Here is a 27,080-nt window from a genome sequence, read left to right on the forward strand (position 1 = left end):
GCATGTTGGCTACGAAAACGCCGGCACCGTGGAGTTCCTTCTGGACAGCAAAGGCAACTTCTACTTCATCGAGGTCAACGCTAGGTCAGTTGTATCCACTGTTTGTTAGTAATGAACCTTTCGGAAGTGCTACACAAAAGATGACAGACTGCGTTGTTCACCTGGCCAAGCATGTTGGCTACGAAAACGCCGGCACCGTGGAGTTCCTTCTGGACAGCAAAGGCAACTTCTACTTCATCGAGGTCAACGCTAGGTCAGTTGTATCCACTGTTTGTTAGTAATGAACCTTTCGGAAGTGCTACACAAAAGATGACAGACTGCGTTGTTCACCTGGCCAAGCATGTTGGCTACGAAAACGCCGGCACCGTGGAGTTCCTGCTAGACAGCAAAGGCAACTTCTTCATCGAGGTCAACGCTAGGTCAGTTCTATCCACTGTTTGTTAGTAATTGACCTTAGGGAAATGAACTGAAATAAAATGTCATATACTTAGAAAAAGCCCTGGCCTCCAGTCACCAGTCACCTGCTGCTGCATTGAACAGGCACCTGCCGCGATAGCAGAGGACACTGGTTCGCTTTCAGCCTGGGGCAATGGAGGCTTGGGTCACTTTTTCTTAGTATATGATTTACTAGCAACCCACACCGTTCAACGAATTTACACAAAACCTTAACAAATTATACACCAAAACCTTCCTCAAGAATCACTCTATTGATAGGTGAAAACCGCATGAAAATCCGTTCAGTAGTTCTTGAGTTTATCGCGAACAAACAAACACACAAACAGACAGACGCGGCGGGGGACTCTGTTTTATAAGGTGTAGTGATTTGTTAGTTATGAACCTTAGGAAATGTTACACACACATAACAATACGTCGTGATATATTAAATTTGAAATGTTCATCTACCTACACATTTTTACCTGTGTGAGAGACACTACATCTTTCATTCCATTGGCCAAAAGATACAAGAATTATAGATAATTTTTTGCCGCTAATATAAATATTGATGAATTTACAATAACTGATTATTTTTACCTTCCTCGTATATCGTCAAAATAGTCAAAATTTACACACTACATACCCTCTGTCTGCCGTTTACAAGTTTTGCAACCAATGATTATTTAAGTACATAAACGATGAACCCTTTAAAGTTTAACACATTCATTGCCACCCAGCCAAACAAGACATCCGCGCCAGGCCACAAAAATTTCGTCATATATAGCTGTAGTACCACGATCCCGACTATCGGGTCGTCCGGCCTGGGAACGAAATCATAAAATACCCGATAGTCGGGTCTTCGGCACTGAATGTGTTAATTATTGAGCTGGCTGTGTGACTAGTTTAATTTATGTAAGATTGTCGTATTGTATTTTAATACTTATATTGTATTCCCCAGGTTACAAGTAGAACACACAATCACAGAAGAAGTCACAAGCATTGATTTAGTGCAGTCTCAAATCAGAGTGGCCGAAGGCATGACCTTACCCGAACTGGGTCTGACACAAGACAAGATCAAGACGCAAGGATTCGCTATTCAATGCAGAGTCACTACTGAAGACCCGGCCAATAACTTCCAACCCAGCACTGGAAGACTTGAAGTATTCAGGTAAGATTATAGTTGTCTTGGATGGTACTACCAGAACTGAGTCTGACACAAGACAAGACGCAAGGATTCGCTATTCAATGCAGAGTCACTACTGAAGACCCGGCGAATACTTAACTTCCAACCCAGCACTGGAAGACTTGAAGTATTCAGGTAAGATTATAGTTAAGTGTCTTGGATGGTGCTACCAGAACTGGGCCTGGCACAAGACAAGATCAAGACACAAGGATTCGCTATTCAATGCAGAGTTACTACTGAAGACCCGGCCAATAACTTCTAACCTAGCACTGGAAGACTTGAAGTATTCAGGTAAGCTTATAGTTAAGTGTCTTGGGTGGTACTACCAGAACTGGGTCTGACACAAGACAAGATCAAGACGCAAGGATTCGCTATTCAATGCAGAGTTACTACTGAAGACCCGGCCAATAACTTCTAACCTAGCACTGGAAGACTTGAAGTATTCAGGTAAGCTTATAGTTAAGTGTCTTGGGTGGTACTACCAGAACTGGGTCTGACACAAGACAAGACGCAAGGATTCGCTATTCAATGCAGAGTCACTACTGAAGACCCGGCGAATAACTTCCAACCTAGCACTGGAAGACTCGAAGTATTCAGGTAAGCTTATAGTTAAGTGTCTTGGGTGGTACTACCAGAACTGGGTCTGACACAAGACAAGATCAAGACGCAAGGATTCGCTATTCAATGCAGTCAATCAGTATTATTGTAAATCAATGTTCGACTACTGCACCCAATTTATAAAACAAGATGGATGAAACGGAATCATACTTTGTGGTCTCAATCAGATATATTGGAGAGCGTATAAAAAATATCTGATTTAGCACTCAAACGCCTTCGTAATAGATGCGTGTTTGTAATGGATAAATTGCGTCGATTACATCGGCTTATTTTATGTTTTCGTTGTACAATATAATAATAATTTGCAGGTCCGGTGAAGGTATGGGTATCCGTCTCGATTCTGCGGCCACTTACGCTGGAGCCATCGTCTCGCCTTACTACGATTCGCTGCTAGTAAAAGTAAGTGGACAAATCTGGCCATTTTGTACGGAAAATAATGTGATAATTTCTTCTTAAATGTGATGTTCACTAGATTAATGCTGCACTGATCTTAAGACATCATGCATGCATAAGATAAATACATTGAAAATTATTAACTTTCCTTGTAGCTAGATTAGTAAAGCAATTGTGCTCGGAATGAGCTTGAGAGAGGAATATCGAAGGAGGTTCTAGACCTAGCCGAGTCAATTAATTTTCAGTTTTTTTGGTGGAGTTTTTTTCGCTGTAGAAGGTATTAAGTTTTACTAAAATAGTGAATCTTTGGTAACGGTATTTACTCTTTATCTAACTGAGGTCCACTTGCACCATTCCACTAACCCGGGGCTAACCGGTTAATCATGCAGTTACCATGGTTACCAGTACAATTTGACACTGGGTTAACGGTTTAACCGCGTAACCCCGGGTTAGTGGGATGGTGCAAGTGGGTCTAAGTGGTTGTCACAAACATAATAACTCAATGTCACAGGGCGGACACGCCATACATCAAAAATGATTTGCGTTTATATGTGTGCGCGGCACGTCTGTACACGCGTCATTGAGTTTCTGACGGAATCCTGACATGCTCTCAGTAGAGCGACTTACGCACACATTCATGTCGCGGCCTGTCGCGGGCGAGGTAATCCGAGTCGGGGCGGGGCGGTGCGTGTCCGTTCTGTATGATAATACTATTACTTATTCTGTGTCAATGTGCTTCAGGTAATCTCCCACGCCAACGACCTGCCAGCTTCAGCCGCTAAGATGACGCGCGCGCTCCGAGAGTTCCGTATCCGCGGCGTCAAAACCAACATTCCTTTCTTGCTCAATGTAGTGGGGAACCAGAAGTTCCTTTCCGGTAAGTCCTCCGTAGCCTTGTCGGTAGTGACCCTACCTACGAAGCTGGAGGTCCCGGGTTCGAATCCCGGTAAGGGCATTTATTTGTGTGTTCATCACAAATATATGTTCCTTAGTTATGGATGTTTTCTATGTGTTTAAGTATTTATATGTATCTAATATGTTATATATTATATATCGTCGTCTAGTACCCACAACACAAGCCTTATTGAGCTTACCGTAGGACTAGGTCGACTTGTGTAAGATTGTCCCATAATATTTATTATAAAAAAAAAGTCGTGAGTGCGTAGCGTAGCCAACATACCAATCGTTTACGCTCCGTAGCGAACGAAACGCAACTGTCACTGTCGCACGAATATGGAAGATTGATAGATAGTTCATGATAGTTTTAGCTGATATTAAATTTAGCTGCATACTTATGACTAAACACCTAATATTTGTGTTCATCACACAAATACATGCCCTTACCGGGATTCGAACCCAGGACCATCGGCCTCACAGACACTACCTATTAGGCCAGACCGGTCGTCAATTTTCCGGTATATTTTTGTTACAATTTACTCTTATTTCTCAGGCGCCCTGGACACGTACTTCATCGACGAAAACCCTCAGCTGTTCATGTTCAAGGCTTCGCAGAACCGTGCTCAGAAACTGCTCAACTATCTCGGACAGGTACTATAATAAACAGTGGTCAATATCTACAGGTGTATTCGTGACCTTTATACTTAAGGAAAAGGAAATACGAGTAGTATCATCGTTTTTAGGGTTCCGTAGCCAAATGGCAAAAAACGGAACCCTTATGGATTCGTCATGTCTGTCCGTCTGTCCGTCTGTCTGTCCGTCCGTATGTCACAGCCACTTTTTTCCGAAACTATAAGAACTATACTGTTGAAACTTGGTAAGTAGATGTATTCTGTGAACCGCATTAAGATCTTCATACTAAAATAGAAAAAAAAAACAATAAATTTTGGGGGTTCCCCATACTTAGAACTGAAACTCAAACTTTTTTTTTTTTCATCAAACGTATGGGACGTGTGGGGTATGGATAGGTCTTAAAAAATGATGTTGAGGTTTTTAATATCATTTTTTTCTAAACTGAATAGTTTGCGCGAAAGAAACTTCCAAAGTGGTAAAATGTGTGTCCCCCCCCCCCTGTAACTTCTAAAATATAAGAATGATAAAACTAAAAAAAATATATGACGTACGATGCAAACTTCCACCGAAAATTGGTTTCAACGAGATCTAGTAAGTAGTTTTTTTTTTAATACGTAATAAATCCCCTAAATACGGAACCCTTCATGGGCAAGTGCGCACTTGGCCGCTTTTTGATATTGGCTAATTTAGATATCCAAAATAACATAGGTCGGGTCTCAACTCATTGACGTATATCTCAGGACGGGTCTTACGGACACTAAAAATGGTACTAGTTCAGCGGTGTCACTCACGAATTCGAGCCAATTGTGCACTCTAACGCAAGTAGTTGCGACCAATCGCGCGCGTGTTGTGTACTCATCAACCAATCGCGTTGTAGCGGTGTCACACCGCTGTACTGGCATTCTTATTGCCCGTAAAGCTTTGGTTTCCTCCGAAAGCGGTGCCGTCATATAGCGGCCGCAAAAAGACGGCCGTTTTTACGGTGACAACATGTGGAAAGTACCACGGCGTCATAACACACCGTCAGCCACCAAGGTCAAAAGAAACGTATCCAGGAGAGAAAATGATGACCTTGATTTAGCTTTAATAATTTACTTGGAGGATGAAATATCATCAGAAGAGGAAAATAATCGTAGTACGGAAGATCATTTATTCAATAATAATCCAAAATATATCTCGTGGTACAGAAGGTGCATTTGAGATTTTAGTATACAAAACGGCTTCACCGCTATCTAATAAAACGTTCACGAAACTATCGACACCGTCATGACGGCCGTCATGCAAATGGCGGCACCGCTTTTTGACGTTACAGTGTCAATCACCGCCCTCTAGGAAATCGCGCCATTTGGTTTACATAGACACCGTTCTAGTGACGTCATTCACCGCTATATTACGGCCGCTTTATGACGGCACCGCATTCGGAGGAAACCAAAGCTTAAGGCCAGCCCTGAGATATACGTCAATGCATAAACTTTATTATTCTCTCTAAATCTCTTCTGTACACTTTTTAGGTGCTAGTGAACGGTCCAGCTACGCCCCTGGCCACTTCCATACCTCCCGCGGACATCACGCCATACATTCCACCCGTTCCTCTCGGTAAGTCCTAATTTTTAGGGTTCCGTACCCAAAGGGTAAAAACGGGACCCTATTACTAAGACTCCGCTGTCCGTCAGTCCGTCCGTCCGTCCGTCCGTCTGTCTGTCACCAGGCTGTATCTCACGAACCGTGATAGCTAGACAGTTGAAATTTTCACAGATGATGTATTTCTGTTGCCGCTATAACAACAAATACTAAAAACAGAATAAAATAAAGATTTAAGTGGGGCTCCCATACAACAAACGTGATTTTTAACCCAAGTTAAGCAACGTCGGGCGGGGTCAGTACTTGGATGGGTGACCGTTTTTTTGCTTGTTTTGCTCTATTTTTTGTTGATGGTGCGGACCCCTCCGTGCGCGAGTCCGACTCGCACTTGGCCGCTTTTTTTTTAACTATTTTCTCAAACTTGCCAGCCAAAACAAAATGTGACGTCCCACGGGTAAAGGTACCTTATGGCGGTTGGCGCTTACCCTATTATTAACGCCGCTCCAATATTATTGCGGCGCTATGCGACGTAAGCGCCAGCGGCCATAAGGTACCTCCTTTTACCGTGGAACGTCACAAATTGAGGTTATACTAATTATATCCATACATCGGGGCTTTCGGTGCGGGAATGATTTCGTGTATTTATAACTTTGTTTATTGTAAAATAATTACCAAACTATGAATTAAACGTAGGTAGTAAGGTCCAAATGTGCTTAGAAATGATAAATTAGTATAGTTTTTTACAGTTTTTACCTATTTGGCTAGTGTAAAACATTCCCGCACTGAAAACCCCGATGTATGCTTATATCACGTGAGTGACCTAGTTTCACCTTACATACTGTAAAATGTGCCTACTTTGCTGTAATTGTGCTCAGTTTTTATGTATGAAAACTATATCACAACTTCATTTAAGTGTTACACAATTAAAGTAGTGATAGTCTGCTTTAAATCGGCATACATATACTCTTGTCAAGCTGGATGTGTCAGTAGCAATGTAAAGCAAACTAAAGTATGGTATCCCTAGGAAACAAACCAAAATCAGCAATGTACATCGAACAAAGATAAAATGCAAATCAAAACAGTTTCACAGATAAGATATAAAGACGATTTTCGAACAATTCAAACGTAGTGTTGCTAACCCGCGATTTTTCAAATTTACCGCCTTCTTCTACTGACAAGATTTGCTTGACCAAGTATATCAACATTACCACAATAATAAAAATAAAATATCGAATTTTGGAGCACAGTAAGCACATTTTAAGTACTGTCCACGTTTTTACCTTAGGTCGGTATTCCACCTGTCCAATATCTTGGTCCAATATGCATTGCGTCTCATTCTCTCACTAAGCAAAATGTGAGATGCAAATACACATTTGACAAAGAAATTGGACAGGTGGAATACCACCCTTACGTATATAAAATACACATACCTACAACAAAATTCATAATACATCACGCTTTTAATTTTTTATATTAATTCGAATATACCGAAGATACTCGTACGTAAGAAAATCAATTTTCCACTCATTTGAGAGTTACATGAATCCATAAAATAAAATATTTGTTGGTTTCTTCCAGCCCGGGATGGGTGTGGTAGGTAATATACTTAAATCCCGTAAAATATCGCTTTTCATTGGGGTTTAACTCATTTGTATTTATAATATTTAAAACTTTCGCGTTTTGAACACATATTAACTCACATTTGTAGACGGGTCTATCAAGAAATTTAATACCTTTATTTACCGAAGTTTGACACAGGTTTTCATTTGTATTTATCATCCTACACACACTTTGCACCATCCCACTATCCCGGGGTTAACCGGTTAAACCGCGACTTACCATGGTTCCCAGTACATTTTGACACTGAGTTAACGGTTTCATCGGTTAACCCCGGGTTAGTGGGATAGTTCAAGCGGCGCGTAGGGTTATCAGATATAATTACAATGAGGCCCGGGCGATCTAAGTTACATTTCAAACCGGGATTTCAAAAAGGCTGTAATAAAACTTACATTTTCTTAGTACATAAATTACATAATACAAAGAAAGCTTTATATCTGTCACCGTAAAATTCTAAACACTCGTCAGATTATAATCTCGCTAGTTAAATTATAAAATGACGGTAGGTAGATTATAAACTAACCTAACCTACGTTAGATTGTAAACTAACGGGTTCACAATCTTACGGTGTCATATCTACTCATACTCATTCGTCATTCCTAATATTTCCGCGCAAACCTGGCATGGCAGTCCCGAAAATCCTGAAGTTTGGTAACTACACATCAAATTTATAATACAATGGCTGCACTTAACGTAAATGTATTTTCATTTTGCACACGGTTGTATATAATATATGTGTGTACCTATATGTAATTATTTAACATCACACGTATCTTACTTTACAATAGTTATTTTCAATACAAGTGCGAAAAAGAGGAAATTCGAAACGAGTGGCGATAAATTAAAACACGACCGAAGGGAGTGTTTTAAATCGACACGAGTTGCGAATTACCTATTCGCACGTGTATCGAACAACGTTTTACAGTACATATGGCACTTTAAAGTTTCGACATACGCACGAAAAGTGCTACTTTACGCACTAGTGCGGAAAAGTAGCCCCATATGTACTGTAAAAGTACTTTATTAGTATTTTAAGTACTTCATAGGTACAATCAGAATCAAATAGATAGTAACGGCCAGAGTGGCCAAATATATCGTTACAAAGGTGTGGCCACTTTGGCCATTACTATCTAAATATTTGATGCAGGTTTAACTGTACTGGGTAAGATCGAATAGAATATCCCAAATCTTCACGTGCTTATTTAGAGTAAGAAAAGTTTTGTAAGATTAATTAAGGTCAACCGTATTTACATACGTCTCTTGTGGTAAATGCGTCATTTGAAGATATTTTCGAAACGCAATATACTATAACTATTATAGCCGTCTGCATTAAAAGTTCAGTGACCGCACTTCAAACAGAAAGGGTTGCAATAGTTCTAAAATGTTCTGTTTAGATTAACAGACGCATTTACCTCAAGTGACGCATTTACCTCGGTTGACCTTACTTGAAAGAATGTTTGTTATAACAATTTTTACTCGAAACATCATCAGGAATTTTTCGGGTTGTTTGTGACCATCCTGTATCTACCTGTATCTATTATTGTCTGAAATTCATTATATTTGTTAATGATTGGTATCTGTTATTCATTTTCATTTCATAATGTTCACGCACCATGTGTGCACAGTTTCCTTATTTTACTAAACATATTTTCAGACCTTTCCCCAGAGGCTGTCAAGAAATATGAACTAACCGGAGAAAATACAGGTAAGAAATTAAGAATCAACTTTTTGTAACTGCTATATTGTAAATAATTGATTGTTAATGTACAATAATGTAAATACATGTAGTTGAATTTTAAGATCAATATTTGCATGCTGTCCTAGGTTAACATGTGAAACTGTCTGCTTATAGGTACTAATTATGTCTACTTAATGTACCATGTTTAAGCAAATAAATCATTATATTATAATAAAATATATTTATTTTCACCTCACAAAGGATACACTTAACATTATTAACTTCTAAATAGAGTAAAGGACAACTTAAATTTATATCCTTTGTGAGAGACTGGAGTAAATGTTATATTATAATTATAACTACATAATTCTTGGGATCAGATGGTCAAAAGTAGACTCTGTGCTTAAGTATTTATACAGAAAACTATCTAAAAATAAATAAAACAACCAACGTCCTTCTTACAGCCATCAAGCCTCCAAAAGGCTTCAAACAAATCCTACAAGAAGGCGGTCCCGAGGCCTTCGCAAAGGCCGTCCGTCAACACAAGGGTCTCCTTCTCATGGACACGTCGTTCAGAGACGCGCATCAGTCCTTATTAGCCACCAGAGTTCGGACACATGATCTATTGGCTGCCTCGCCATATGTAGCGCATAACTTTAGCAATCTGTACTCTATGGAGAACTGGGGTGGTGCTACTTTTGACGTCGCGCTTAGGTGAGTATTTTATGTCTCTGTCTTATACGATATATCTAAATGAATGCCCAACATTATTAGTCAACACTAGGGTCTCCTCATGGACACGTCGTTCAGAGACGCGCATCAGTCCTTATTAGCCACCAGAGTTCGGACACATGATCTATTGGCAGCCTCGCCATATGTAGCGCATAACTTTAGCAATCTGTACTCTATGGAGAACTGGGGTGGTGCTACTTTTGACGTCGCTCTTAGGTGAGTATTTTCTATCTCTGTTTTTTACAGTATATCTAAATGAATGCCCAACATTATTAGCTAACACAAGGGTCTCCTCCTCATGGACACGTCGTTCAGAGATGCGCATCAGTCCTTATTAGCCACCAGAGTTCGGACACATGATCTATTGGCTGCCTCGCCATATGTAGCGCATAACTTCAGCAATCTATACTCTATGAAGAACTGGGGTGGAGCCACTTTTGATGTCGCTCTTAGGTGAGTATTTTCTATCTCTGTTTTTACAGTATATCTAAATGAATGCCCAACATTATTAGCCAACACAAGGGTCTCCTCATGGACACGTCGTTCAGAGACGCGCATCAGTCCTTATTAGCCACCAGAGTTCGGACACATGACCTATTGGCTGCCTCGCCATATGTGGCACATAACTTTAGCAATCTGTACTCTATGGAGAACTAGGGTGGCGCCACTTTCGATGTTGCTCTTAGGTGAGTACTTTTCCACAATATCTTACGATTTACTTTAGATATAGATATCAGTCCCTCTTAGCCACCAGAGTTCGGACACATGATCTATTGGCTGCCTCGCCATATGTGGCACATAAGTTTAGCAATATATACTCTATGGAGAACTGGGGTGGCGCTACTTTTGACGTCGCTCTTAGGTGAGTATTTTATGTCTCTGTCTTATACAATATATCTAAATAAATGCCCAACATTATTAGCTAACACAAGGGTCTCCTCCTCATGGACACGTCGTTCAGAGATGCGCATCAGTCCTTATTAGCCACCAGAGTTCGGACACATGATCTATTGGCTGCCTCGCCATATGTAGCGCATAACTTCAGCAATCTATACTCTATGGAGAACTGGGGTGGCGCTACTTTTGACGTCGCTCTTAGGTGAGTATTTTATGTCTCTGTCTTATACAATATATCTAAATAAATGCCCAACATTATTAGTCAACACTAGGGTCTCCTCATGGACACGTCGTTCAGAGATGCTCATCAGTCCTTATTAGCCACCAGAGTTCGGACACATGATCTATTGGCTGCCTCGCCATATGTTGCGCATAACTTCAGCAATCTATACTCTATGGAGAACTGGGGTGGCGCTACTTTTGACGTCGCTCTTAGGTGAGTATTTTATGTCTCTGTCTTATACAATATATCTAAATGAATGCCCAACATTATTAGTCAACACTAGGGTCTCCTCATGGACACGTCGTTCAGAGATGCTCATCAGTCCTTATTAGCCACCATAGTTCGGACACATGATCTATTGGCTGCCTCGCCATATGTGGCGCATAACTTTAGCAATCTGTACTCTATGGAGAACTGGGGTGGCGCCACTTTTGACGTCGCTCTTAGGTGAGTACTCGAGTAGTTTCTGTATGTCACTACGGTATCCCAAAGTAATTATAGATTTTACAGTGTCTCTTAATATCTTAACTACATACTTGCATCAGACTTAGATCTAAGTCAAGTGAAATTACAGGAAGTTATCGGTTTGAAATTGCCAAAATGAAGGTTTTTCATATGTTATACTTATATTCAGTCCAACTTAATATTTAAAACCTTCGCGTTTTGAACACATATTAACTCACATTTATAGTTCGCGTTAGATCCGTCTATAAATGTCAGTCGAACTTGTTCCATAAGTTTTTAAATTCGTCAGACATAATTGTACGACCATCTAAGCCTTTCACACACTTCCTTTATCTAGTCCTTCCATGTCCTAGGCACTAAATCTCTATTTTTATTACCGCATTCTCTCGTTGAAGTAAGATATTTCCCATTTGCCCAGGTTCCTGCACGAGTGCCCTTGGGAGCGGCTAGAAGACATGCGTCGCCTCATCCCCAACATCCCGTTCCAGATGCTGCTGCGCGGCGCCAATGCCGTCGGCTACACCAACTACCCCGATAACGTGGTCTACAAGTTCTGCGAGATGTCGGTCAGTGCCTTATCATTTAGATAGTTTTGCTGCCATTATGCGCAAAAGAGCCACTTCATTGCCATGTATGCAGACAGGTTTGATGGGGCCTACCTGAACCACTGTGGTGCACTCTACATGTGCATAAATAAATATGTAAATATAATGTAGTTAGTTAGTTAATAAGTTTGTGTGTGTGTACCTACTAACATTAGTTGTAAGATTAAAATGTGTCGCTAACGAAATTGATCCTTTGTTGGTCCTAAATAAATTTAATTTAATTTTAATTTAATTTAATTACCAAAAATCTACATCATGCAAATCTCACGATTTTTCCCTGCTCATACTATAGCGACCCGTCCCGGCTTCGCACGGGTTAACAAATTATACATAAACCTTCCTCTTGAATCAAGTTTTAAAGATCTAAGCATACATAGGAACAGACAGCGGGAAGTGACTTTGTTTTACACTATGTAGTGAAGAAACATACATGATGCAATTTTCACGATTTTTCCCTGCTCATATTTTACATCTAATGTCGGCCTGTACCGGCCATTTAAATCCAGCCCTGGCCATTTTACATCATATAATGTTCGCCTGCGTCCGATCTTGTCCTGCCCTGGCCATTGTACATCATATAATGTCCGCCTGCGTCCGATCTTGTCCTGCCTTGGCCATTTTACATCATATAATGTTCGCCTGCGTCCGATCTTGTCCTGCCCTGGCCATTTTACATCATATAATGTCCGCCTGCGTCCGATCTTGTCCTGCCTTGGCCATTTTACATCATATAATGTTCGCCTGCGTCCGATCTTGTCCTGCCTTGGCCATTTTACATCATATAATGTTCGCCTGCGTCCGATCTTGTCCTGCCCTGGCCATTTTACATCATATAATGTTCGCCTGCGTCCGATCTTGTCCTGCCCTGGCCATTTTACATCATATAATGTTCGCCTGCGTCCGATCTTGTCCTGCCCTGGCCATTTTACATCATATAATGTTCGCCTGCGTCCGATCATGTCCTGCCCTGGCCATTTTACATCATATTCTAATCATTAAATTATAAATATATATGGGTAAATTTTACCCATTATTAGTAAAACTTAGCAAACATTTGCTAAATCTTGGCTCTTTCTAACAAACTTTTTTTTTTTTCAAATATTATTGTGTGTTAAGTAAGTTTGTCTGTCTAATTCGATTTTTCCACTCATTAACTCTTAAGGTTAGCTGGAAGAGATCCCTTGTAGGAATAAGTTCGCCTTTGTACCTACATTTATGTGAATTTCATGTCAACCTGTTTTTGTACAATAAAGTGATTCACTACTACTACTACTTAAATGTCATATTAATTGTGAAACAATTACCAATATTATGTTGCATTTGATAAACGTTTATAACTAACACCATTATTTTTACGACAGGTTAAAGCCGGCATGGACATCTTCCGCGTATTCGACTCGCTTAACTACCTCCCCAACTTGATCCTTGGCATGGACGCCGCGGGCAAAGCCGGGGGCGTGGTCGAAGCTGCCATCTCATACACGGGCGACGTGTCCGACCCTAACAAGAAGAAATATGACCTGAAGTACTATTTGAACCTGGCCGATGAGCTGGTTAAAGCTGGCACCCATGTACTGTGTATTAAGGATATGGCGGGATTATTAAAGCCTCAGGCAGCTAAGTGAGTATTTGAGCAAAATCTTTTGAAATGTAGGTCACCAAATAGAGGCTGGAATAGCGGTCTCCAGTTTAAATGTGTGTGCTAATAGATTTGACTGTGTTTAAAATAAATTGTTTCACACCATGCATAGAATAAAGCACCAGATAATTATTAAACAAAGATAGCAGTTATTTTTAAACACAAGTTCTATATTTAATTAAATCGGATAGAAATATTAAAAGTAGGCGAGTTGACCGTGACGTCATTGTGTAATGTTTCATATAAATTCCATATTAGCAAATCGTTTTGACAGACATAGATATACCTTATCCTATGTACAAAGTTTCAGAGCAAACTACCTACTCGTTTTAAAAGAGCGTAACTACGTTTGTATGGAGAACCGAGCTTGCCTTGCCTTAGTGTAAGGCCTGAGTGGACGCTCGGAGCGGAGCGTTCGGCGGGGCGTACAGCGTGGCTGTGGGCTCACGCGTGATGTGAGCAGCGTGCACTAAGGCCGCTCCTATACGCTTGCATTTGTTTAACATGCACGCCGCACGCCCCGCCCCGCTGCACGCCCAACTCGAGCGTCCACTCAGGCCTTACACTTAAGGTTTTTAGGGTTCCGTACCCAAAGGGTAAAAACGGGACCCTATTACTAAGACTCCGCTGTCCGTCCGTCCGTCTGTCACCAGGCTGTATCTCACGAACCGTGATAGCTGGACAGTTGAAATTTTCACAGATGATGTATTTCTGTTGCCGCTATAACAACAAATACTAAAAACGGAATAAAATAAAGATTTAAGTGGGGCTCCCATACAACAAACGTGATTTTTGACCGAAGTTAAGCAACGTCGGGCGGGGTCAGTACTTGGATGGGTGACCGTTTTTTTTGCTTGTTTTGCTCTATTTTTTGTTGATGGTGCGGAACCCTCCGTGCGCGAGTCCGACTCGCACTTGGCCGGTTTTTATTTTTTACCGCTTTTAACAAAAGTTGGCCTTTCACATTTCCCCAGGCTCCTGATCTCTGCGATCCGTGACAAGCACCCCGACGTGCCGATCCACGTGCACACGCACGACACGTCTGGCGCGGGCGTGGCGGCCATGCTGGCGTGTGCCCAAGCCGGTGCCGACGTGGTCGACGCCGCCGCAGATTCCATGTCCGGCATGACGAGCCAGCCCAGCATGGGCGCGCTCGTCGCTTGCCTCATGGGCACCGACCAAGACACCAGTCAGTATTATATAGAGTATATAGACATAACCAACTCTAACTCTACACGATGTTGTCCCGTGCCGGCCACTTTAAATCACATAATGTCACCATTCGGCCAGTCTTTTGTATGTGGTATGTACTCAGCTCCGAGCATTCCACTTTACATCATTTTGGCCTTCGCTTGTGTTGCTCCGCTGCGGGGTACACGACACAACGGCCTTTAAACTAAAATTCCCTAAGAAAGTCATTGAACAATAAATTATATTATATCATAGAGAAATATAAGGAAAGAAAGAGTGGTAACTCCATACATCAGTTTTCTGACCAAAACGCAAGTTATTTCATAGTCGACATCTAACGTCAAGTAGCGGACATCAGTTCTTTCAGTTAGTTGACAATAGATGTCGCGGCAAACTAAAACTAATGCTCAATAATTTTCAGCTAATATTATAACCGAATGCACCGGAACTCTATTTTGAACTCCTTCCGCTAATAATATTAGTTGTAAATTGTTTTAGCACTACATTTTTCGTCAGTAGCGACATTTGTGACATCTGGTGTCAAATAGCGGTACTGATATGCTTGACGTTAGATGTCGACTACGAATAACTCGTGTTTTGGTAAGAAAACTGATGTATGGAGTTACCACTCTTTCTTTCCTTATATTTGTCTATGATTATATTGATTATATCATCACTATTATTGTTCACAGAAATCCCCCTCCAAAAAGTATCGGAATACTCAGCGTACTGGGAGCAAGCTAGAACCCTGTACGGGCCGTTCGAGTGCACGGCCACCATGAAGTCCGGCAACGCGGACGTGTACCTGAACGAGATCCCCGGCGGACAGTACACCAACCTGCAGTTCCAGGCCTTCTCGCTGGGGCTGGGCTCGCAGTTCGAGGAAGTTAAAAAAGCTTACAGGTATGATACTATATGTTATCCACAGAAATCCTCCTCCAAAAGTATTAGAATACTCAGCGTACTGGGAGCAAGCTCGAACCCTGTACGGGCCGTTCGAGTGCACGGCCACCATGAAGTCCGGCAACGCGGACGTGTACCTGAACGAGATCCCCGGCGGACAGTACACCAACCTGCAGTTCCAGGCCTTCTCGCTGGGGCTGGGCTCGCAGTTCGAGGAGGTTAAGAAGGCTTACAGGTATGATACTATATGTTATCCACAGAAATCCCCCTACAAAAGTATCTGAATACTCAGCGTACTGGGAGCAGGCTCGGACCCTGTACGGGCCGTTCGAGTGCACGGCCACCATGAAGTCCGGCAACGCGGACGTGTACCTGAACGAGATCCCCGGCGGACAGTACACCAACCTGCAGTTCCAGGCCTTCTCGCTGGGGCTGGGCTCGCAGTTCGAGGAAGTTAAAAAGGCTTACAGGTATGATACTATATGTTATCCACAGAAATCCCCCTACAAAAGTATCTGAATACTCAGCGTACTGGGAGCAGGCTCGAACCCTGTACGGGCCGTTCGAGTGCACGGCCACCATGAAGTCCGGCAACGCGGACGTGTACCTGAACGAGATCCCCGGCGGACAGTACACCAACCTGCAGTTCCAGGCCTTCTCGCTGGGGCTGGGCTCGCAGTTCGAGGAGGTCAAGAAGGCTTACAGGTATGATACTATATGTTATCCACAGAAATCTCAGTGTACTGGGAGCAAGCTAGAACCCTGTACGGGCCGTTCGAGTGCACGGCCACCATGAAGTCCGGCAACGCGGACGTGTACCTGAACGAGATCCCCGGTGGCCAGTATCTGAACACACAAATATCTGAACACTCCTTTATTGTCAAGGTCAGATATTATAGGTTTCTTCTATGGCAAGTATATTGACGAGCAGAGTCGGGTGAGGAGTTAGTGGAAGTTAAACAACCTTATGTGTGATAGTATAAGAACATTCTGAACGTTTATTCTCTAAGTGCCTATTGTTTTATACACATTAGGTTGCGCTGACACAAGCAATATGCGTTTATGTCGCAGTAAACCAAAGCGTTACTGCTAAACACTAAAAGTGGACATTCACCACATTACAAAGGCGTAAGAGTGCGTGTTTAGATATTTTTGAGCACCTTGGCCGCTCAGATATATCTGATGGCGACTGTACAGATGTAGTGCATAAAATTTTTCATTTTCACGGAAACGTACGAACGTGTCTTGCTATTTCAGTCAGTCTCGGTACAAAAAGTACTGAGGTTGACTGAAGTAGCATGACTAATACTAACGTTTCCGAGAAAATACGAAGGAAAACAATTATGCAATACATCTGCCGTATATAAGAGGCACTTATATTTTGTACATGGAAAATTTTTGATAACGATTTTTTCCATATTCAACATGTTTTATTATTCTGAACCTTTATGGTAACTTTCCTTTGTTTGTTTCGACCCTTAGCTATACTTGATTTCGAACGTACACTATGGAACCAGCAACCCGGAAATTGCGAAATTACCATTTGGCTAATTATATCTCGAACTATTATTTTATATAGAATTTAAGGAAACTGTAGGTCTTTTTTATACACGTTTTTGTATATGACGTTTGTTTCTCAATAAATAAATTAAAATAAAATAAAGTATTCTAACCTCGTGCCGCCCAATGTACATAAATAAAAAAAATAAAAAAATAGTTTTATTTGCCAAAAAGTTTACAGGTTTTACTTAACCTATGACTGCCACACTAGGCTACGCCTGTATTGTGTAGTCAGATTGAAAACATTACTACATTGAGTTACCTACATCCTACGCTGAAGTTTTATTTTCTAATAAGCATCTAGTACTAACTAATATGTTTAATTATGATGATGACATTAGGATGTACACTCAGTTTCGATGGAATGTCAACCTAAATAAAAACAAAGTAGGTAGCATTTCATTTGTCTCGTCAAGTTATCGAACAAATGAAATTCAACCCAATTGAAAATACAGCAAGATTCTAACTTCCTTGGCTATAATTTTGTATGGTGGGCGGCACGAGGCTATGACACTGCCAGTTTGTTTTGAGATTGCACGGTTGGTCCTACATTTTACCTCGTGGCATATAATATAACTGACGCGTGTCCTATAGCTATGATCAATGAAACTGTCTTACGCGACGCTTTTTGCGCACAGATCAAACACTAACCACCTAAGCCTTAACCTGCTCAGGTAAGCAGGAAAGCACATCAAATATTATATGTTGGTAATTCATAATAATCAATCAGATTTATATAATATGTTTTCCCATTTCTTTTAATAACTTTATTTTCTTTTCCTTTTGTAAGAATTTGATATGTTTTCTGAAAGAGCTACGATTTTGTATGATTCCATGTACATATGTATATTTTCTAAATCAAATTTCTATTACACCTTATGTGTATAATTGCATGAATTCTATAGTAATATAAATTGTATTTTTTCCCTTATTTTCTCGTAATGCATGTTAATTATAAGATGTAATTATTTTTGAAAAGATGTGTCCCGCCGAGTTTGTTGCCGGTCCCATATTGGGATACCCTCCTCCAATTGAGGGGGGATTTAAATCTTCTCGGGGCAGAGGTGTAGGGTTGGAGCCGGTCTACCTAGCTTTATTTGACGTTCATAAGCGCATTGTAATTATGCCTACTTGAATAAACTATCTTTTATCTTTATCTTTTCTTTCACAGAGAAGCGAACCTCATCCTCGGCGACATCATCAAGGTCACCCCCTCGTCCAAGGTCGTGGGTGACCTGGCGCAGTTCATGGTGCAGAACAAACTCACCGCCAAAGACATCGAGGCCAAGGCTGAGGAGTTGTCCTTCCCCAAGTCCGTGGTGGAGTTCTTGCAGGGTGCTATCGGGCAGCCGCATGGTGGATACCCTGAACCTCTAAGGTATGTGTGATTACAGTACCTGCCTCGTCCAAGGTCGTCGGTGACCTGGCCTAGTTCATGGTGCAGAACAAACTCACCGCCAAAGACATCGAGGCCAAGGCTGAGGAGTTGTCCTTCCCCAAGTCAGTGGTGGAGTTCTTACAGGGAGCTATCGGGCAGCCGCATGGTGGATACCCTGAACCTCTAAGGTATTTGTGACAGTGCCTGTCTTATTGACTGCGCGTTAGCGAAGGTCTCCGTTTCAGTTTGGGGATAAGTGCTTATGTCCGGATGTTCTCTACGGGTCTCTATTGTGTCCCAAAAAGTTTTAAGTCATTTACTCATTTAAGTATTGTTTGTCCGCATTTTCGTTAGTCATATTTTATTTGGTCCAGAAACGCGTCACTTCAGGATTGCCATAAAATAAGATAACCTTATGAAAATCCTGAAAAGTTAAAGGTTTCAGTTTTATGACTAATGATAATATGACAAACAATACATTATACACTTAAAACTTTATGGGAAACAAAGGGACCCCGTTCTCTACAGGTCGAAACTCGAAACTCTCAACCGATTCTCGAGGAATTTTGTGAGCAGGTTTGATGATAAAGTTTTTGACGATTCAGATTTTATCTAAATTGCGCATTTATTCAGTTTTAAGTTATGCTCGCGAGATCTACAGCTCACAGACAAAAAAGTATTCATATAGTTATCGAACTTAACACATTCGACACCGCGTACCCGACTCTCGGGCACTCGTAAACTTTACTCAGATGCCGGCATACCCGCTAGTCTGGCAAGAGCTATAAACCTACACGCGACGCCCAAGTGCCCGACAGGCGGGCAAGCATTGCATCTTCACTACCTCAGGGCTGCCACTGCCACTAACAGAAAAAAATATTATTATGTGGTCGAACAGTTGGTACAGTTGATTATTATATTTTATTACTTCACTTTGTATTTTTATTTACTTTACCTAATGCGATTACAAAATAAAAATTCTTATTAGTTGGTTACGTGAAATTGCATATACACGGGTATGTATCAATAGGAGTTAGAATTTTCGTAAATCGTACAACCTAATTTGTGTTTACGAATATTTAGTATCTATTTCATGAGTACTCATAGGATGATTTTTGTGAAACAAAATTCGGAGAAAAATAAATCAAGAAATTCAACTAAGTACCTAACAACATTCTAACTTCTAAGCGGCAGTTCTCAGAAAAAGACAATAGGTCAGTCATCATAAAACAGCACTGCACTGCAACTGCGTGGAAGCAAAACGTAACAAGTAGCTTTGAATAGTTACGATAATTAGTAGTAGTAGTAGATAATTAGTAGAGACAGCAGATTTAATTTTATCCACGTACTTATACGAAAGTTACTTGGCACAGCCCTGAGCGTCCGCCGCTTGCCCGACTAGCGGGTTCGCGGCGTGCGGCATTGCGTTGCACGTCGTTGCCCGACTAGCGAGTACTGCTACTGTCGGTTTCTGGGGTATTGTTTAAAATTTTGCCTGGTTGCGAAAGTGTTAATCAGAAAAAAATACGAGAACCGGTTAAGAAATGCGACCTGTAGAAGAGGACAGCTGGCCAGGCCGCGTAGCTAGCATGCCAATCGCTAACGCTACGTAGCGAACGAAACGCAACTGACACTGTCGCACTAATATGGAAGTGCGATAAAGTGACACAAAGCGATTCGATGGCGAAGCGCGAGCGATCGTTATTATACCTTGGCTAGGCCGCCAGCTGGGCAGAGATGAAAGCATTTTTGGTTTACGTCATAAAATAAATAAGAATACAGGTAATGCTTTTCTCTACAGATCTAAAGTACTGAAAGACATGAAGAGAATCGAAGGCCGGCCCGGCGCTGAAATGCCGCCGCTCGACTTCGACAAACTCAAGGCTGACATCCAAGAAAACTATCCACAGGTAAACATGTTCATTGGCTAAATAGTAGATTGTGTCACAAGGGAGCAAAATGAAATTTCTACGGCGTGGGCGTACATTAAATCCTGAGCGTAGTGAGGGATTCAAGTGTTAACGCCCAAGGTAGAAATAATTTTGATACCATGTTGTACATACTGCTTTTCACACTACTAAAATTATTATGCTTCTAAATATTATTTATGATTTAAAAATAATATGCAAAAAAGGTAAAATATGGTGTCATAGACCAGAAAAGTGCCACTTTGATCCCTCCTAGCAGGGAAGAAAAAGCTCTTTTCCGAATAAGTAATGTGAAAACATAATTAGAATGTAGGGCGACAATAAATATTCTTACATGGCGTATTTTATTACCAATCTATTTGTTTAGTGTAAGTTTTATTCATTAATGATCTTTTCAGAACTTTGTGACCGGTGAAATAGACAATGTGGTAGGGACCAGATGTCATTTTAAAGCGTTTTCCCAAGTGTCAAGTGTTGAAAATGTCACTAACTTATTTTTTATTGACATATTTTTTGAACCCCACATTTTGGATTTGTTTATTTCTCATATTCCTTCCTTAATTGTTAAAGAGTTTATACGTTGTTTGTAACATCATATTATTATGAGTAACTTGTTCAACCGTGTGACCTCATGTTAGTCTACCCCCTAAGTTACTAAACTGAAGGATTAGGTCTGATATAGCCAGTTTAGACTCTCGCGCGAGCCACGAGACGAGCCGCGCCACGAGACGCGAGTGTAAGCGGTGAGCTCGCGGCTCGTCTCGTGGCTCGCAAGCTCGTCGAGCTAATATAATTTAAACACTAACGGCACGGCATAAGGTTTATAACCGAATGACAAGCCGAACGCGAGTGTAAGCGGTGGACTCGCGGCTCGCGGCTCGTCTCGTGGCTCGCGTGAGAGTCTAAATTGGCTAATATAATTCCGACACTTTCCGAGTATCGTTTGTGAATTTAAGACGTCTTGAATTTAACCCATGTAGACCCAACTAGTACCCAAACTACCCTTGACCGCCAACGTCGTCAATTGACACGTGCCGCAGCCCAATATCAACCTTCTTGCATTCCGACAAGGTTCACAATAAAAAAAATAAAAATCATTTATTTCAGACCTTAGTTTGTCAAAGGACTGTCTCATTTCACACATAGACAGAGAGAATCACACTATATTTGTCTTACTAGTACTAGCATCCAAAAGAAAACGATGGGTATAGTTTTCCTGGTTCGTACTGACTGACAAATTGGTTTGACCAACTATAGTTTTAAACTTAATATCTTAACAATGACGCGCCGCACACGTTTGGCTTCCAAAGGGTTAAGTTTCATGATCAAAATTCCAAATGGTTTAAATGGGTCTCTATTGTTTCCCAAATTGTTTTAAGCCATAATGTATTGTTTGCCCGCAGTTTCGTTAGTCATAATTCATTTGGTTCAGAAACGCGTCACTTTTTAGGATTGCCATAAAACAAACCTAACCTAACTATAGGATAACCTAACGAAAATCCTGAAATTTTAACGGTTTCAGTTTTATGACTAATGATAATATGACAAACAATACATTATGACTTCAAACTTTATAGGAAACAACGGGATCCCGGTTTAAATATTGAACGTCCACAGATAACCGACTACGACGTAATGTCGGCCGCCATGTACCCGCAAGTGGCCAACGATTTCTTCCGCATCCGCGAGAAATACGGCCCCGTCAAACATCTGGATACCAAGACCTTCCTTGTTGGACCTACGGTGAGTACAATTCTTAGTTCCTTATACCAATATAGAGCATACCAATATAGAGCATACCTATAATAAAGTATATAATAGATAACCCATTTCTAAGTCCCTTTGTCATAGAAAAAGAAAGCCCTATATGAGCGTTTTCCAAAAAAAGTGTACATTTCATTCATGTCTTCAAAATATTGACTTCTTGGGCTCATTTTACTCAGAATCATTTGTACATTCACGCCTCATACATGAAAAAATGTGTCCCAAAATTTTGTATGAAAAAATTTTTTTCCAGTGCGTCACATTCATACAAATAAAAAAAAATTTCATACAAGAATGCGACGATCAGGAAAGGAAATTTTTGGACACATTTTTTTATGTATGAGGCGTGAATGTACAAATGATTCTGAGTAAAATGAGCCCAAGAAGTCAATATTTTGAAGACATGAATGAAATGTACACTTTTTTTGGAAAACGCTCATATGCAAGTAAAAGAGCTTGGAAGTCTGTATAACTCTGCTGTAACGTCAAATGTCTATGAAATTGTGACGTTTAAAATAACACTTCCATAGTCTGTGCTACCAAATACGCTGCAGAGTTAATTTAGACGGACTCTAGCGTTATAACCTCGGCCTCGGGGCTTCGGGCGAAATGGTAAAACTTGGTGGAGATGCTGGGATAACTTTAGGCCTTTAAAAATCCATGCATATATGGTGTGGCGCAAATTATTTCTGTATCCATGTAATAGCTTTGCATATACCACATTATATGTGATCTTCCACTCACTACCTGCTAAATACGTAGTAGCTTATTAGACCTATTTATTATTTCAACAGAAATTACTCTATATTAATGGCGTTATAAGCCTTATAATTTTCACTTTCTTACTCAACATTTATTTTTCAGGTCGGCGACAGCATCGAAGTAAAGATCGAGCGCGGAAAGACGCTAGACATCCGCATAGTAGCCGTCTCGGACGAGATGACCGCCGCGGGCGAGAGGGAGGTGTTCTTCGAGCTCAACGGACAGCTTAGAAGCGTTTTCATCAAGGACGAGACTGCCAGCAAGGTTAGTATTAGCCCCTTAGGGCGATAGTATCAAAGTAAAGACGCTAGACATCCGCATAGTAGCCGTCTCGGATGAGATGACCGCCGCGGGCGAGAGGGAGGTGTTCTTCGAACTCAACGGACAGCTTAGAAGCGTTTTCATCAAGGACGAGACTGCCAGCAAGGTTAGTATTAGCCCCTTAGGGCGATAGTATCAAAGTAAAGACGCTAGACATCCGCATAGTAGCCGTCTCGGACGAGATGACCGCCGCGGGCGAGAGGGAGGTGTTCTTCGAGCTCAACGGACAGCTTAGAAGCGTTTTTATCAAGGACGAGACTGCCAGCAAGGTTAGTATTAGCCCCTTAGGGTGATAGTATCAAAGTAAAGACGCTAGACATTCGCATAGTAGCCGTCTCGGACGAGATGACCGCCGCGGGCGAGAGGGAGGTGTTCTTCGAGCTCAACGGACAGCTTAGAAGCGTTTTCATCAAGGACGAGACTGCCAGCAAAGTTAGTATTAGCCCCTTAGAGTGATAGTATCAAAGTAAAGACGCTAGACATCCGCATAGTAGCCGTCTCGGACGAGATGACCGCCGCGGGCGAGAGGGAGGTGTTCTTCGAGCTCAACGGACAGCTTAGAAGCGTGTTCATCAAGGACGAGACTGCCAGCAAGGTACGTATTAGCCCCTTAGGGTGATAGTATCAAAGTAAAGACGCTAGACATCCGCATAGTAGCCGTCTCGGACGAGATGACCGCCGCGGGCGAGAGGGAGGTGTTCTCCGAGCTCAACGGACAGCTTAGAAGCGTGTTCATCAAGGACGAGACTGCCAGCAAGGTTAGTATTAGCCCCTTAGGGCGATAGTATCAAAGTAAAGACGCTAGACATCCGCATAGTAGCCGTCTCGGACGAGATGACCGGCGCGGGCGAGAGGGAGGTGTTCTTCGAACTCAACGGACAGCTTAGAAGCGTGTTCATCAAGGACGAGACTGCCAGCAAGGTTGGTATTAGCCCCTTAGAGCGATAGTATCAAAGTAAAGACGCTAGACATCCGCATAGTAGCCGTCTCGGACGAGATGACGGCCGCGGGCGAGAGGGAGGTGTTCTTCGAGCTCAACGGACAGCTTAGAAGCGTGTTCATCAAGGACGAGACTGCCAGCAAGGTTAGTATTAGCCCCTTAGACCGATAGTATCAAAGTAAAGACGCTAGACATCCGCATAGTAGCCGTCTCGGACGAGATGACGGCCGCGGGCGAGAGGGAGGTGTTCTTCGAGCTCAACGGACAGCTTAGAAGCGTTTTCATCCAGGACGAGACTGCCAGCAAGGTTAGTATTAGCCCCTTAGGGCGATAGTATCAAAGTAAAGACGCTAGACATCCGCATAGTAGCCGTCTCGGACGAGATGACCGGCGCGGGCGAGAGGGAGGTGTTCTTCGAGCTCAACGGACAGCTTAGAAGCGTTTTCATCAAGGACGAGACTGCCAGCAAGGTTAGTATTAGCCCCTTAGGGTGATAGTATCAAAGTAAAGACGCTAGACATTCGCATAGTAGCCGTCTCGGACGAGATGACGGCCGCGGGCGAGAGGGAGGTGTTCTTCGAGCTCAACGGACAGCTTAGAAGCGTCTTCATCAACGAACGACGACGCTTAAGAGCGGTTTCGCACTACGTCCGATCCGAATCCGTGAAAATATGATCCGAAGTAGCCGTAGAACTATTTCTATGGTAATTTACGCACTAGATCCGTCAGATTTCTTTCCGAAATCGGATGACGGATTGCGTAAATTACCATAGAAATAGTTCTACGGCTACTTCGGACCATATTTTCACGGATTCGGATCGGACGTAGTGCGAAACCGCTCTAACTGGTCTCTTAATATATGGGATTGTTAACCCTTTCATTGCTAATCATGATACATTGTAGTATCGTCTGTACTAAGCATTTTTGCTACATAGTATCGGAAAGTCTACCAGTAAATAACTTAATGGACCTTTTAAAAAACGTTGTATGGAGATAGTTACTAGGAGAAATAAGGTGTCAAAATTTTTCAGAATTAAATTGTAAGTACCTGTAGTCAAAGAGTTTATTTAATTTTCGTACCCTGACAAGGTACGAAAATTAAATAAACTCTGCCAACGAGACTGCCAGCAAGGTTAGTATTAGCCCCTTAGGGCGATAGTATCAAAGTAAAGACGCTAGACATCCGCATAGTAGCCGTCTCGGACGAGATGACCGGCGCGGGCGAGAGGGAGGTGTTCTTCGAGCTCAACGGACAGCTTAGAAGCGTTTTCATCAAGGACGAGACTGCCAGCAAGGTTAGTATTAGCCCCTTAGGGTGATAGTATCAAAGTAAAGACGCTAGACATTCGCATAGTAGCCGTCTCGGACGAGATGACGGCCGCGGGCGAGAGGGAGGTGTTCTTCGAGCTCAACGGACAGCTTAGAAGCGTCTTCATCAACGAACGACGACGCTTAAGAGCGGTTTCGCACTACGTCCGATCCGAATCCGTGAAAATATGATCCGAAGTAGCCGTAGAACTATTTCTATGGTAATTTACGCACTAGATCCGTCAGATTTCTTTCCGAAATCGGATGACGGATTGCGTAAATTACCATAGAAATAGTTCTACGGCTACTTCGGACCATATTTTCACGGATTCGGATCGGACGTAGTGCGAAACCGCTCTAACTGGTCTCTTAATATATGGGATTGTTAACCCTTTCATTGCTAATCATGATACATTGTAGTATCGTCTGTACTAAGCATTTTTGCTACATAGTATCGGAAAGTCTACCAGTAAATAACTTAATGGACCTTTTAAAAAACGTTGTATGGAGATAGTTACTAGGAGAAATAAGGTGTCAAAATTTTTCAGAATTAAATTGTAAGTACCTGTAGTCAAAGAGTTTATTTAATTTTCGTACCTTGTCAGGTGATAATCAATATGAAAGTTGATACGGACCTCATACTAGCAATAGTAATGGCAACACTGTGACAAGGTACGAAACGGTACTGAAATCAAATTCCTTGACCATACTTGTACCTACAATATGGAAGCAACGGTGACGTAATGGAAAGTCGAAAATAAAATATATAGCAATTTTTTTCCTGCATTTATTTGTCTATAATTTCTGTAAGATTTGTTAATTAGTATTTTATTTTCACTTTACAGGAAATGAAGATCCATCCTAAAGCCATCAAGGGTGACAAGAACCAAGTTGGAGCCCCGATGCCTGGCACCGTTTTATGTAAGTACCTAAAAAAACTTAACCTTTTGGACGCTTATGACGGATATATCCGCACCGTAGGTCCAACGCCAGACGGATTTATCCGTCACGGACCACAGAGCAACATAGACCTACGTGCATATGCATAAAGTTCAATTTCAGTTTTGACACTTTGGTAATTTGGCGTCAGAATGACAGCTTTTGTGTTTGACACGGCGTCGAAAAGGTTAAAAGAAGTTGCTAAGGGAAACTTGAACCACTAAATTGATAGAATATAAGGGTTCAATTTTTCTTTCGATAACAGTACTAGTTTTAAGCCAGTCAAACATGCTTATAGTAGACCCAGTGGGGAGACACTCCTGACTTCGGGTAAACTCGGCTCCGTTCGGCTCAGTATTGCTCCGAAAATTTATTAGGGTTGATACAACTTGACGTCCCTTTGCGTGCACGACTACAGATAAGATAATGGCTTGAATTTTGACAATCATAAATAACCGAAAGGGACCATAAGTTAGAAAGGGATATCATG

At 41.7% G+C, this 27,080-nt stretch overlaps 1 protein-coding gene across 1 annotated transcript in view; it reads left to right on the plus strand.

Moving 5' to 3' along the window:
* The window catches only part of LOC134653447 (pyruvate carboxylase, mitochondrial), a 57,351-nt gene that overhangs the window by 29,844 nt on the left and 427 nt on the right, over positions 1-27,080 (plus strand). Inside the window, exons 10-25 of the mRNA XM_063508813.1 lie at positions 1,394-1,603; positions 2,545-2,635; positions 3,371-3,506; positions 4,080-4,177; positions 5,671-5,755; positions 9,012-9,062; positions 9,500-9,749; positions 11,771-11,918; positions 13,319-13,578; positions 14,571-14,785; positions 15,480-15,690; positions 18,422-18,628; positions 20,430-20,538; positions 22,174-22,299; positions 23,185-23,346; positions 26,497-26,572. Coding sequence (XP_063364883.1) covers positions 1,394-1,603; positions 2,545-2,635; positions 3,371-3,506; positions 4,080-4,177; positions 5,671-5,755; positions 9,012-9,062; positions 9,500-9,749; positions 11,771-11,918; positions 13,319-13,578; positions 14,571-14,785; positions 15,480-15,690; positions 18,422-18,628; positions 20,430-20,538; positions 22,174-22,299; positions 23,185-23,346; positions 26,497-26,572 — 2,435 coding nt within the window. The remainder of the gene's footprint in view (positions 1-1,393; positions 1,604-2,544; positions 2,636-3,370; positions 3,507-4,079; positions 4,178-5,670; positions 5,756-9,011; positions 9,063-9,499; positions 9,750-11,770; positions 11,919-13,318; positions 13,579-14,570; positions 14,786-15,479; positions 15,691-18,421; positions 18,629-20,429; positions 20,539-22,173; positions 22,300-23,184; positions 23,347-26,496; positions 26,573-27,080) is intronic.

This window comes from Cydia amplana, chromosome 13 (genome assembly GCF_948474715.1).
Source record: "Cydia amplana chromosome 13, ilCydAmpl1.1, whole genome shotgun sequence".
Taxonomy (NCBI): domain Eukaryota; kingdom Metazoa; phylum Arthropoda; class Insecta; order Lepidoptera; family Tortricidae; genus Cydia; species Cydia amplana.